Source organism: Papio anubis, chromosome 13, assembly GCF_008728515.1.
Source record: "Papio anubis isolate 15944 chromosome 13, Panubis1.0, whole genome shotgun sequence".
NCBI lineage: Eukaryota > Metazoa > Chordata > Mammalia > Primates > Cercopithecidae > Papio > Papio anubis.
In genome coordinates this window covers 28,893,687-28,908,420 of record NC_044988.1, presented here as the reverse complement: position 1 = coordinate 28,908,420, position 14,734 = coordinate 28,893,687, and the positions used below count along the sequence as shown (strand labels likewise).

General features: G+C 39.6%; 1 protein-coding gene across 2 annotated transcripts in view; it reads left to right on the top strand.

Annotated features, from left to right (window-relative positions):
* Nucleotides 1-14,734, top strand: part of PGM5 (phosphoglucomutase 5) — a 180,786-nt gene that overhangs the window by 107,718 nt on the left and 58,334 nt on the right. For both annotated transcript variants that reach the window (XM_031654145.1, XM_031654146.1), the window contains one exon: nt 364-479. In XM_031654145.1, the coding sequence (XP_031510005.1) occupies nt 364-479 (116 nt within the window). The remainder of the gene's footprint in view (nt 1-363; nt 480-14,734) is intronic.

Here is a 14,734-nt window from a genome sequence, read left to right as displayed (position 1 = left end):
TTAAACAATGTTGCAAAGTGTTTGTGCCCAAATACCCTCTTAATTTAGATTCTGATATCCCCACGTGGACTCTTTCCAAAAAGATAAAGAAAAATGTATAGAAGTGAAACAAATGTAAAAAATATTCTGTATATTAACTTAATATTTTCTATATGGTGGAGAAAGCAAAATTGAGAACCATTGAAATGGGTTATTTATTATTTTCTAACTTATGACTTGATATCCTGAAATCTGTCAACACTACCCAAATTGTTCTGAAATCTAGCTATGGAATTAGTAGATCCTAAAGACTTCCCCTACTATGCTGAGAAAAAACTGAAAATGAGGTGTATGAATCGACTTTTCTCAAATTTCGTTTTTCAGAGTGGCCAAATCAATGAAGGTCCCTGTATATGAGACCCCAGCTGGATGGAGATTCTTCTCAAATCTGATGGACTCAGGACGGTGCAATCTGTGTGGGGAAGAGAGCTTTGGCACTGGTAGGCTTTGTTGGGTTGATGTTACTGGGGAGGGTGGCTGCAGCCTTTTGTGATCTCAGTTTGGAGACCTGTGAACTTTCTGTGAATTACACAGGAACAGTTAAATAGAGGCAAAAAAGTCAGAAAAACCTAGTAGAGTATGTGTTGTGATATGCTTACCTGTTTTGTCCATTTTGTTTCTTCTTTTTAGAAATTTCTCTTTCTTTAAAAATTTATATTATGGAAATCTTTAAAGTGTATAAGAGTAGAGAGAATATTGCATTGAATCCCCATGTTCCTGTCACTTCCATTTCAACTGTCATAAACTTGTGGTCAGTCTTCCTTTATCTCTACCCTCATCCACAGGGGAATGTTCCTCCCTGATTATTGTGAAGCAATCCTCTGTAGCTTATTGTTTTATCCATAAGTATTTCAAGATGAATCTTTAAATATAAGGGCTCTTGTTCAGAAAAAACACATAACCACAGTACCATTATCACACCTAAAATATTAAAAACATTTTCTTTTTTTACATACTTTAAATATGTCATCCAGTTGTTTTCTGGCTTGTATCATTTCCAAGAAGTTGGATTTAATTTTTATATTTATTCCTCTGTATGTAAAGTACCCCAAAATCTCCTGCCTTTGGCTGACTTCAATTTTTTTTAATCTTTGATTTTCAAAGGTCTTATTATATTAATGATATGTCTAGGGGTGTATGCATGTATGTGTTTAACTCTGTGTGGGGTTCTCTTGAATTCTTGGCTCTGTTGTTTGTTGTTGTTCATTAATTTTAGGAAATGCTCAACTATTATTTTTTCAAATATTTCTCCTTCCCCATTCTTCATCTCTTGTCCTTCTGAGGCTCCAATTACACATGTGTTAGATAATTTGTGATGATAAATGAGCTCTTACCTTCATTGTTCTGATTTATTTCTCCCCTTTTTTCTTCTTGTGTTTCAGTTTAGATCATCTCTATTGGAACACCTTTTAGTTCACTGATTCTTTCCTTAGCTGTGTCTAATCTGCTGATGAGCCTGTTGAAGGAAATCTTCATTTCTGATGCTGGTTTTTTTTTTTTTTTTAGCATTTATCTTTGACTCTTTTAAAATATTTTTCAGCTCTCTGAAATTCCCCATCTGTTTATGTAATTGTTTATCTTTTTCATTAGCTCATTTAACATATTAGATATGGTTATTTTAAACACCCTGTCTGATAGTTCCAATCTCTGGTTCTTCTCTGACTTTGATTCAGTTGATTGCTTTATCTCTTGACAAGGGTTAGGGTTTTCCTGCTTTTTGTAGATCTCATAATTTTTTACTGAATGCTGAACAATATGTGGATAAGAACAGTAGATATTCAGGTCAGTTGTATTTATGCCTAGAAATGGGTACAACTCTTTTTTGGGGCAATTAGTGTGGAAGGTTAAGTTAACCTAGTCAAGCGGTGAACTGGATTTGGGTTTTACTGTTTCTGTTTTAACCTTCAGTGAACCACAGGTTTTAAATTCCCCCAGCAGTGGCATATTTTTACTGGGTACTGGAACTGGGGAAGGGTACTGGAGAGGTTTTTAAGTGGTCCTGTTTCACCCTTAGTTTTCAGTAGCGACTGCAAGTCTGTGACACAAAATAGAGTTCTATCTCCAGGCTCTTAAACCTTCCCTGGTAGCACTGACCTCTGACTAGTGTTGGTGCAGGATTCTGACCACAAGATTTCATACCCTCTCCCCAGAGGCAGAAGGGTTCTTACTTTTGCCCGTCTCTCAGAGACAATAGATCTTTTTCTGGACCTGGGGATGAGAAGGTTTTCAGCGTGTACACCTAGGAGCGTAAAGCGTTTGTTTCATTTGAGAGAAGGGTTTTGAGGAGCAGAAGGGCTTCATGCTTTCCCAGCGGCAGCTGATCATTGCTTGCATACTTGTACCACCAAGTTTCCCTCTTTGTTCCTAATTTTTTGTGAGGACCCAGTGGAGATCTGTGGAAAATAACTTGAAAATGTGCCCCTTGTACCTGGGACCCCAAATGATTTTAAAGTAACGTGAGAGCCTATACTAGGCCTTTAAGAATTTTTTAAACTCTTACGTGATTTCTTATTATCTGTTTTTTATGGCAGCCTCCTCTTTCTCCTGTGCTTTGCCAAAGCTGAGAGAGTTTTCAGGATCTGTCTCTCCTTGGAGTGGCTTCTCTTTGGAATTCACTTGACTGTCTTGTTATCTCAGATCTCTGAGTTCAAGAAAACTTATCATGTTTGAGATTTCCTGGTCTTTTACCATTGCTAGGACGGGAATAGCTTTCTCTTACTGATTTCCATATCCTAAAGAGAAGTACACAAGTGGAACTCCGAAAGTAATTTCTTAATAATTTCCTCTATCTTCATTTTCCCCCTTCCCGTTAACAGTTTGTTCTAATTGGATCTAAAATATCTTACATTGTAATTGGCTGATACGTCTCTTAAGTCTCTTTTAATCTACATTTCTCTTCTTTACATTTTGCCCTTATTATTTATTCATTGAAGAAACTGGGTCATATTTCCTGTAGAGCTTTAAAATTGCCTTAATTTTGATGCTGCTGTCCTAATTTTCCTTTCTAATTTGCTTAATGTTTGTGTAAAGAGAAGCTATTGATTAATATGGTTTTTCTCTGGTTTGCAACTTCCTTAGTTGCAATTATAGTAATTATTAATATAATTATCATATTAATTGTAGTGGATTTTTTCCAAAAATTCTATATTCTCTTGGGATTTTAAAATATACAGTCATATAATCTATGAATAAAATATTTTTCTTGTTTTTCCCCTAATATCTACAACCCTTCCCCTCTCCCTCTCCCTCTGTCTCTCTTTTTCTTTCCTCAGGTGTACATGTGAATGTTTGTCACACAGGCAAACTCGTGTCACAGGTGTTTGTTGTACAGATTATTTCATCACCCGGAAATTAAGCCCAGTACCCAATAGTTGTCTTTTCTGCTCCTCTCGCTCCTCCCACCCTCCTCCTCAAGTAGATCCCAGTGTCTGTTGTTTCTTTCTTTGTGTTCATCAGTTCTCATCATTTAGCTCCCACTTATAAGTGAGAACATACATACACCCTTTATTTCATATTCTTATCTTATTTCAGTAGCTATCATCTTCAAAATAATAAGTAATAAAAAGTTAATTTTAGTGGCAATGGATTTAGTATTAATATTTTACCATCTGTTTTGATGATTGCTTTTTAATATTGGTAAAATCTTTATCATGTTTATATAGACTATTGTTCCCATTCCTATTTACTTAGAGTCTTATTAGAAATGACTGCTGGATTTATCAGGTACCTTGTCAGAATCTAGTGATATATTAATATGGTTTTTCTTTTTTGTTATATGAATATAATGAAATATCATAATTGATTTCCTGGTATAAACTCATACTTGAATTTCTGAGAATAAGTCCTATGGGTCCTGCTTAAACAGATTATAACAAATTCACTCTAAATGATCATAATGAGTATTTCAAGTCATGTTGGGCTTCATGAAGGAATTTTTCCTGGGATGTTTTCTCTTCTTACACGAATCAGTTGGACCCTACCAACACTACAATTAATAGTACACGAGAGATGTCACACATTTTTGTTTCCTGGGACAAAAAGAGACCGTATCAAGCTTTCTCAGGTACTACTGTCTAAATTCAGGATATGCAGATGGTAGCTCTGCTCTGGACAGCCAAAACTAGTATACCCTTTTTCTGCTGGGGCCCTAACGAATAGAGTGATTTCCTTCCTCTTTGGTGTGCTTAGACCAGTGACTGTAACTCAAAAAATTGGAAATTATATATCGTATACAATAATTCTGTCACTAGTTAGTAAAACAAATCTAGAAACTGGAATGAAAAATGGTAAGTACAGGTTATCCCTTTTCTCTGTCTTTATAAGCATTTATTAAGTGTTTATAATATATTATAGACTTTTAGTTTCCAATTAAAGAGATAAACATTCCATGTGTAAGCCATGTTACGCTTTTAGTAATAAATATTTGCCTATTTCAATTCAATAAACATTTATTCAGTGCTGACACAGTACCAGGCATTGTGTTGGACAGTGTGTAGAATACAAAATGCTCAGCACCACACCCTTCCGAATTTCTGAGCACTTTAGGGCATATAAGAAAGGTGCACTTGGAAGTCCAAGGAGGGAGGATCACTTGAGCCCAGGAGTTTAGGACCAGCCTGGGCAACGAAGTTAAGACCCCATCTCTACAGAAAATAAAAAAATTAGCCAGGGGGTGGCATGTACATGTAGTCCTAGCTACTTGGGAAGCTGAGGCAGAAGAATCTCTTGAACCCAGGAGTTCCAGGCTGCAGTGAGCTATGATGAGCCATGCCACCCCAGTCTGGGTGACACAGCAAGACACTGTCTAAAAAGAAAGAAAGAGAGAGAGAGAGAGAAAGAAAGAGAGATGCATAGATGATTCCTCTACAAAGCAGAAACTTTGAAGCACCGCAGCTGAGGAGTAGAAAGTGTGCTATGGGAGAGGACAAAAGGAGAAAGTGCTTTTGGGCTGGAGATTTGAAGCACACTTTATGAGAGATGGAAGTTAAATGAGTGCTTACAGAAGGATTGGGGCAGTGGATGTACACATAGAGAAGAAAGAGCAAGGTCTTGCCAGGGAGTGATGTCCAGGGAGGAATAGAGGTGGGAGAGCAGGGAATGTGGGGGCATGTTCATTTCATGCAGTAAAGATCCTGTTTTTGAAATGTTCATGTGTGCATGTAAATATGCGTACATGTGTGTATGGGTATAGCAGGTTGCATGGAAAAATGTATTTATTGTAGGTCTTAGTCAAAAAAGTCTAAATTTAAAAACTGATTCTATAGCAGAGGTCAGCAAACTTTTCTCATAAAGGGCCAGATAGCAAATATTTTAGGCTTTGGGGGCCAAGAGGCCCCCAGATTGTGAGACAAAGGTCTCCATCACAATTACTCAAATCTGTCATTGTAGCACAAAAGCAATTATAGGCAGTACATAAGCAAATGAGCAAGGCTGTGTTTGAATAAAACGTTGATTACAAAAAATTAAGTCTGGATTTGGCCCATGGGCTGTAGTTTGCTGACCTTTGATGTATAGGGTAGGGTAGAGAAGGAAGTTTCAAAAAGTAGTATTGGAAATACAGGTGAGGGGGCAATTCTTGAAGCCCTTTGCCTGTACATCTTGGATGCTGGGACGTGAGTCAACCGGAAATAGGATGCCACATTCTGCATGGTGGGAGGTCTGCTTACAGACACGGCAGCAAGCTTTGTTTTTAGACAGCTATGCCGATTGCAACACATAGGCTGGGCTTGAATGTAGTTTTAAAAGTCTCTCAATTTATAGTTATCTATCATTTTCCTTTAAAGGAGCACAAGAGAGTTTTCAGTGTATAAGGCTTTAAAATACTGCCTTCTCTGCCATTCTGCAGGTTAAAGTGACTTTAGGCTGCTTTGACAGACAAGATAAAGCCCCCAAGCCCAGGACACGGTTAAGTGACGCACTCGTGCCCATGGAGCTTGGAAAAGTTCTCCGCTTGAATTAAATTACAGTGGAACAGGTCGGGTGTGGTGGTTCATGCTTGTAATCGCAACACTTTGGGAGGCAGAGGTGGGCAGATCACTTGTGGTCAGGAGTTTGAGACAGCCTGGCCAACATGATGAAACCCCGTCTCTACTAAAAATACAAAAATTAGCCGGGTGTGGTGGCAGACGCCTGTAATCCCAGCTACTTGGGAATCTGAGGCAGGAGAATCACTTGAACCTGGGAGGCAAATGTTGCAGTGAGCTGAGATTGCACAACTGCACTCCAGCCTGGGAGATAGAGTGAGACTATGGCAAAAAAAAAAAAAAAAAAAAAAAAAAAAGAAAAGAAAAAAAATTATAATGGAACTAAAAGACAAGTCCCTTGCCCTAAAGTGTATGACACTTTCCACTGTGCTAATTAGTCTCTCCCATGAAAACAATGACTAATTCTCTCTCTCCCGCACTCAGCAGTAAATGCCCCATCGAAGGTCTGAAGGAGTTAGGCCACCCAGCCTTGGAAAGAGAAAGTAGCTTTATTCTGCTCTTGCACTGAGCTTCCTTACTGCACTGAGCTGGCTGTGGCAGGATCACAAGGAAAGATTATTAAAAATGCAGATTTTCCACCCCACCCCCACTTTGAATCCCTGGCAGTGTGGAGCCTGAGAACCTGCATTTTAAATTCGGATCCTCAAGTAATTCCCATGTGCAGTCAGGAATAGAAAACATTGCTTAAGGGAAAACCAGTAGTTTTGCTTTTCACGAGAATGAGTAGCAAGAATGTGCTGAGATGCCACACCAGGTTTGGACGTGGCAGTACAAAGGCACAGGAATATCAGGCTGATGACCCATATTCGAGACCCTTGCCTACTATTTATAGACAAGCCGTGTGGCCTCTCTGACTCTTATTCACAACCTGTAAAAGTCAGCTGATCATAGGCGCTCTCCATCTTGGGATATGGTTTTCAGAATTAAATGGGCTAACTACAGGAGGAAAGATGGAAGATTCTAGCCTCGGTACAGGCGGGGAACTTCTAAAATTGATCCAAGCTTTCTCAACTGAAGGCTTTTTTCCAGCATGCCTGGGTCATGGAACTGAGTACCAACCAGAAATGTGTAGTTTCATGCCAAGAAAGCTTCAAAATACAGATCTGCCTCAGGCTGAGAATGCTAAGCTTTTGCCCAAGGATAGATTCAAAAGAAGAAAGATATATCCTGAGTGAAAATTTCCCTTGCCAGCATCTTCAGCTCTCAGAACTTGCCAAGGTCATAAGCTGGTGACAGGTGTCAGTGCTGGAACTTCTCTCCCTTGGAAAGCTCCAGGTCCTGGAAAATAAGAAGCCTGCATTTCTTGCTCTATTGAAGAACCAAGGTCACTTAAGAAGACAAGTTATATTTTGTGCTGGGACCAGGTATGCACCCACTTCCTGGGAAGGGTCTCAGAAAACTGCTTTACAAGGGAAAAGGAGACTGTTTTGTCAATCCTCAGACTTAAATAGAAGAAGATTGTTCATCTAAATGGCATTCTGGCTACTCCTCTAAAGTTCCAAATTTGAAGAAATCTGGGCTTGTTCCCATACACAAAAACATACTGTGTTAAAACAGTAACATTAAGATCTGATAAAACAAAAACTTTGAAGTTTTGGGGGGAATTTGTTGAAAATGTTCTATTGGTTTCCATCATTATCGTTAGTTTTCTAAGAAGTCATACCATTTTGGGAATATATAAATTGTCACAGCCCAGAGCTGTGTTAATACTCACAGGTATACTGAAGAATGGTTCTCTTTGTGAATGCCTGGAAGATCTCCAAGCCTGGCTACCATCTTCAGTATTATTATTATTATTACTTTGGAGATGGAGTCTTGCTCTGTTGCCCAGGCTGGAGTGCAGTGGCACTATCTCGGCTCACTGCAACCTCTGCCTCCTGGGTTTAGGCGATTTTCATGCCTCAGCCTCCCAAGTAGCAGGACCACAGGCGTGCGCCATCACCCCTTGGCTAATTTTTGTGTTTTTAGTAGAGACAGGATTTTGCCATGTTGGCCAGGGTGGTCTAAAACTGCTGGCCTCAAGTGATCCACCCACCTTGGCCTCCCAAAGTGCTGGGATTGCAGGCATTAACCACCATGCCGGCCACTATTGCTTTTGACTATGTATTCTTGAAAAACTAATGTCAATAGTCATACAAATTTGCCAACAAAAATCAAGTGATGTAACAATGTTTATTATTTCCAAGTAAGTACTTTGTTGAGTCTTTCACAAAAATAATAGTGTTTTTTTGATAAGCACTTAGTATGTACCTCTTGTATGTATTCATCTCTTTCTAGAAATTTGGAATTGAATCCAGAGCTCCTGGCATTAGCATGAGTTGTCCATACTTGTCACACCAAATTTTTCCACTGTGAACTCTGAGTACAGCCTGGTGCTCTTGAGGTTGACTGTTTTCATATGTGCACAATTTCTAGCACAAGATGAGGCCCCGAGTATATGTGTATTCTGTGTCGCAAGGACTCCTGAGTATCTTTCCAGTCTTCTGAGGTTTGCTGGATGCTTCCATGCATGGATTCCATGCCAATATTGTAAATGCCCTGAAGACAGGGCCCATGTCTATCTTGTTCAGCTCTATTTGTTTGATAAATGTTCGGCCCTAAGTAAATGGTTGTAGGATGGGTGGAAAGATAGAAGGATGAATGGTAGAAGGGAAGGAAGGCTGGAAAGATGAATGGAAGGTAGGTGGGTGGAAGGAAGAAACAAAGAATTTTCATTTTGTCATTTCTTCCTTGCATTACTAGTAGTTATCTTTTTGTCATCCTTAAATGGATGTGTTTCTGAAGATCTGGGTGTTTGGGTATCCCAAGATTTGGGAAGGTTTATAAAACAAAATTGCACAAATATAGACTATTTGGAAAGGGATGGGGAGAAATGTTATGAATGATAAAACTAGAATTATATAAAATATAATTTTTAAATATTCTCAATCATTATAATCGTCAGTACAAACTAATAGCTAACAACATGCTTCTAGGAAGATCTCCCTTCCTGAAACTAGTGTTAATAAACAGATTTTAAAGTATTTATAATTTGTTGTATTAACTTGTTTATTTCTTATGCATGTGGTTGTTGACAATAACAGAAATAGCCATGTTCAATAGTGGGCTAGGTTCCAGCTTTAGTGATCTTTTGTATGCACCAAATTCTTACTGACTTTAGCATAGTCACTTTGTGCTTTATTGTCTTATGGTTTATGTTATTATTCTCCAGTTACTTTGTGAATGAACATTTTATTTCCCCTGAGAGTTGTAGAGTTTGTAACATGTTTAGGGCCACACCTCTTTCTTCATTTATATTTCACATATGAATGATGTATATCCTAACTGAAGATTGGGTTCACAGTAGTGCTGTTGCACAAACACTGAATAAGTTTAGCTGTCTCTTATTTATACAATTATTACATTTACTATTTTATGTCTTCAAAAGGTAAAATATAGGAAAACTTTAGTCCATTGCCTGTCTGGATGGTTATTCCCTATACATTTGTCTATTTTTGCATCTGCCAACTCTAGTCTCTAGGAGGGAGAAAGAGGCCATATAGCCATGCATTTCAGATTACTGAGGTCCTACTGCACTTCTTTTTCTTGTTTGTGGCCAGTGTGTATAAATTTGGCTGGGTTGCAGATGTGGGTTTAGGAGGCCATGATGACAGCATTATCAGTGCTAGATGAGCAGTTTCTCTGTGGGGCTATTTGAAACAGTCTGAGTGCATGTATGCAGTTCAATCTAGGCTGGGCCAGAGCACAGAGGTGCTATGATTGACATCCCCGTGAGCCTTCTTATAAAGCCAGAAAATTGAAACTCCCTTCTGGATCTTCTGTAAATGATCAACACCTGTGCTAGGAAACAGAACTCTCAGTTAGCATTGGAAGAATGTCTCCATTACCTGAGATCCCTTTCTTGGAGTCTCAATGGTCCCAGTTCCATTGATCCTTCTATTAATCCTCCAAGCTGATGAAAAGTGGTAAGAGGGAGTGTTGTGTGACACCTAATTGTGGAGCAGAAACAAAGGAGTGGGGCTTCTGAGACCACATCTGTACTGACCAGAGTATCCTGGGACTGACTGGGACATCATGGCCTCTGGTCAGAGACTGAAGACTTCCAAACCGACTAAGGGGTTCTTTTCCCAGTGTCTAGTAAGGGATTTTTAACAAGGAGAACTGTCCCTTGGGATTTAGATACAATCCCTAAAGTTGTGCTTTGAGGCTTCCCAATCTGCATTCTAGGAGACTACTAGTTACTAGGTGGCCCCACTGAGAACACAGTATAGTGACTGTAGAAGTGACAGGTCTTCAACCTTAAAAGCCACTGGCGAGATTTTTGGTTCAGTGTATGACCTGTCAAGGAATAACTCTTAAATGGGGTATGGTGGTTTGTGCCTATGTGGGAGGCTAAGGCAGGAGGATTGCCTGAGGCCAGGAGTTCAAGGCCAGCTTGGGCAACATAGCAAGACCCTGTCTCTTTAAAAAAAAAAAAAAAAAAAAAAAAGAGAGAGAGATTGGGTGTGGTGGCTCATACCTGTAATCCCAGCACTTTGGGAGGCCAAGGAGGGTGAACTCCTGAGGTCAGGAGTTCAAGACCAGCCTGGCCAAAATGGTGAAACCTCATCTCTATTAATAATACAAAAATTAGCCGGGTGTGGTGGCAGTTGCCTGTAATCCCAGCTACTCGGGAGGCTGAGGCAGGAGAATCGCTTGAACCCAGGAGGTGGAGGTTGTGATGAGCCAAGATCATGCCATTGCACTCCAGCCTAGGTGACAGAGTGAGACTCCATCTAAAAGAAAAAGACAACTCAGAGTCCTGTTGTTCCTATCTGCCTTGGTGACAAAAAAAAAAAAAAAAAAATGAGTTGGGATATATGAGTTAGGAGCTCGCTGGTATGCTCTGTGAGGGAAGTGTGCCAGCTGGCTGGCCATGATATGGTTAATGTGCTCCCTGCTCTGAGATAGATGGCTTGATGCCTCCTAAATGATAGACACAATTCCTAGCGCTGCTTGTACTTTATTTTAAAGTCGTCTTCACAATGATGGGGTAGGGACCCTAATGACCCCATTTTATTGATGAAGTCATTGAGGTTTAGGGAGGAATGTCAAGCCGCTGGCCAAGGTCGCACTGGCTGAGCCACAATTCAAACCCTACCTTGCTGGCTTCACAGTATCTGCTGCTGCTATTTTCAGGTCATGCTGATGAGTCATTTCCCACCCTCCCCAGTCCCCTCCTGGTTATTCTTTTGGATGAAGATGGAAGGAATGCCAGGGAACTTGGGAGAATGGTGTCATGTAAACAGCATGGCATGAGAGGTTAAGGGACCCAGCTTCCATCTTGACTCCCCCTCTCTTGGACAAACAGCTTAGCTTCTCTGTGATTCAATTTCCTCACTATGAGACAACTTCGTTTGAGGGGATGATCTGTAGGTTTCTTCCATCATGATATTTCAGGTTGCTTCTAACTAGCTACCCTTAGTGAGGAGCAAATCTGATGAATTAAATGTACTACATACTAGAGAGGCATTCATTTATTCATTCAATGAACATTTACTGCACACCTTCTATGATCCAGCCCAGGGTAGAGTGAGGAGTAATTTCAGACACAGGCCCTTCCCTCAGGGAGTTTATAGGGTGTTGCTGTGGTCAGGATATCAGCCTTGTGTGAAACACTATTTATTATTATTTTACTTATTAAATATGTTGTGACATAGAATTATTCATTGGGAGCCACATTGCCCACAGCACAGGATGTGTCCTTTGCTGCTGTCTGACTCTTCTGCGCTCACACCTGACACTGACAGACTTACATGTGGGAGAGCTTTGTTCTCTAGTTGATGAACATTGGTACATTTAAGAACATGTTTTTAAGCATAGAAAGGTGACTTTTTTTTCAGTGAGTCTTGCTTTTTCCCTGATATTAAAGATCTGAACGTAAGTGGTTTGAGAAATGAAAATCAATCTATCAGTGTACCGATCGATCTATCTCCATCGCAATTCTGTAGCATGTTCTCAAATCTCAGGTCCACCCAAAAAGAGTGGCCCCACTTCAACCTCATAACTCCACTATTTTTCGAAGACAAAGTTTTGTCTTGAGTAGCTGAAAAAGGATGAAGAGAATTTCACTGCAAATTAATGAAAACCATTTCTAAATGAAAAAATGTAAACTGGAGAAATAAAGGGAAAATTTGCAGCTTGTCCTTTAGAAAGCCTGCCCCAGCTCTCACCACACAGGATGCTTTACCTGCTTTCTTGCAACTCCTGAGGGCCACAGCATTGCTGGGATAATCCAGTGGCAGTTGTCCATAGGCTTTGGAGCCAAATTGCCCAGCTTGGAACCCTCTTTTTACCACTTAGTAGCTGTGTGACCTCATACAGATGACCTAAGCTCAATCTCTTATTTGTAAAAGGGGGCTATCAAATTGTGGAAATTAAATAATAGATGCATAAAATCCCCTAGCACAGTGCCTGGTGCCTTGCTGCTTTCTTCTTAGAATGGAATTTATCCTCTTTGTAATTGTGCTTCAAAAATAATCAGGAACCTCTTTGAGTGAGTGGCCTTTCTTATTGTATGACCAACAATCCTGGTTTGTCCAGGACTAAGAAGTTCTGTGGGATGTGGGACTTTATGTGCTAAAAGTGGGAAAATCCCATGCAAACCAGGATGAGCTGGTCATTCCAAAGCTGGCAAGGTCCTCAGTTTTCCAGATGAAAATGGCAAGGAGAGACCTTGATACTGAAGCTGACTCCAGTGAGAACCCTCATGTTAGCAAGGCCAGAGCCGTGCATTAAATGGGAGACCAATGGCTGCTTTCCCTTAGCACCACATTCAAGTAAAAAGAGGAAGAGGCCTAACTCACTACCCTCAGGCAATCTGCCCCAAACATGAGACTGCATACGGTCGGTGCCTTTCTGCTGAAGGGAGTGGCTCTCAAGCCTGGCTGCCTGTGAAAATCACCCAAGGAGTTTTTAAAAAAGCAATACCAATGCCTGGGCCCCATCATTAAAAGTTTTTATTTTATTGGTTCAGGGTGAGACCTGAGAGTTGGTATTTTTTAAAAGTTCCTTAGGTGATTCTAATGTGCAGTGCAGACTTGAAAATTGTTAACCTATGTTACAACTTGGAGTTGGCAACAGGTGCAAATTGACTTACATTTTTCCTAATTGACAAATTTAGAATTTCCTTATCTGAGTTTCAGCTGTAGTGGCTTGATCTGTTAGTAATGCATGTGATGCTTTATTGAGCTGTGTCCACACTGGTGTTTCCATGTGAAGAAAACACCTTTAAGATGATTGAGCATTGTCTTTATTTTTCCTTTTCTTTTGTGAGGGCAATATACTTACTAGTGTACTGCCTAGTTCACGTAGCATGGTTTTGAAGATTGAGAAAATTCAAAGTTTAATTTGAGTGGAGGGGGAACAGTGATATTTCTCTAGGGAAAAAAAAAAACGGCCTTCTTTTTTTGTACCAGTTTTTGTTGGAGTTATGGCAGAGAAGAGCTGAGCGCCCTCTTTCTGGTGTGTGGGTGGAAATGGCTGCTTCTCAGGGCTGCTCAGAATAAGGTTGCATGGGCTTTGGGCCGGGCTACATTGGATGAGAAAGGCAAGGTGAGTGGTACTTACAGCTTTGGAAATATGGGTACATTCTCCCTGCAATGTCCTGAGCCAGGCAGCAAGCTTCAAAAATTGTGCTGGTGTTATTCAGTGCTAAAAAATCATGCACTCTCAAGCCATAAAAAGACATGAAGGAACCATAAATGCATATTGTTAAGCAAAAGAAGACAATCAGAAAAAAAATACATACTAGATGAGCCCAACTATATGACTCTAGAAAAGGCATGTTTTAAATGTGAATTTCTATGCACCATTGACAACTTTCTTTATTTTTATTTTTATTTTTATTTTTTGAGATGGAGTTTCACTCTTGTTGCCCAGGCTGAAGTGCATTGGTGTGATCTCAGCTCATTGCAACCTCTACCTTCTGGGTTCAAATGATTCTCTTGCCTCAACCTCCCAAGTAGCTGGGATTACATGTGTCTGCCGCCATGCCCGGCTAATTTTTTTTTTTTTGTATTTTTAGTAGAGACGAGGTTTCACCATGTTGGCCAGGCTGGTCTCGAACTCCTGATCTCAGGTGATTCACCCACCTCAACCTCCCAAAGTGCTGTGATTATAGGTGTGAGCCACCGTGCCCGGCCAACAACTTTACAATTTTATTTTTTTCTTATGAAATAACACATTGTTGTGAAAATATTTAAAAGGAAAGAAAGGAAAAACATCTGCAGTTCTACCACTTCAGAGATAATATCCATGTTAACAGTTTGGTGAATATTCTTCTGTTTACCTGTGCACACACATATACACATATTTTTTATAAAAATATACTGAATATTCTTTTTTAGTAAACTGATTTTTCATTTATTAAAATGGAATGAACAATTACCTATTGGATACAATGTTTTCTATTTGAGTGATAAGTACACTAAAGGCCACTTGGCAATATATCCATGAACTTGTACCTCCTGAAACTATAAAAATAAAATAAAATAAAAAGAATTGAATAAACATGGTTTTCTGTCTTACCAAAGATTCTTATTTATTTTTTCTACACACAAGGTTTTGAATAAATTTTGTACAATGATCCTATTGTTCAACAATTAAGCCTGGGCAACATAGTGAGACCCCACCTCTAAAAAAGTAAATAAATAAATTAGCCAGGCATGGTG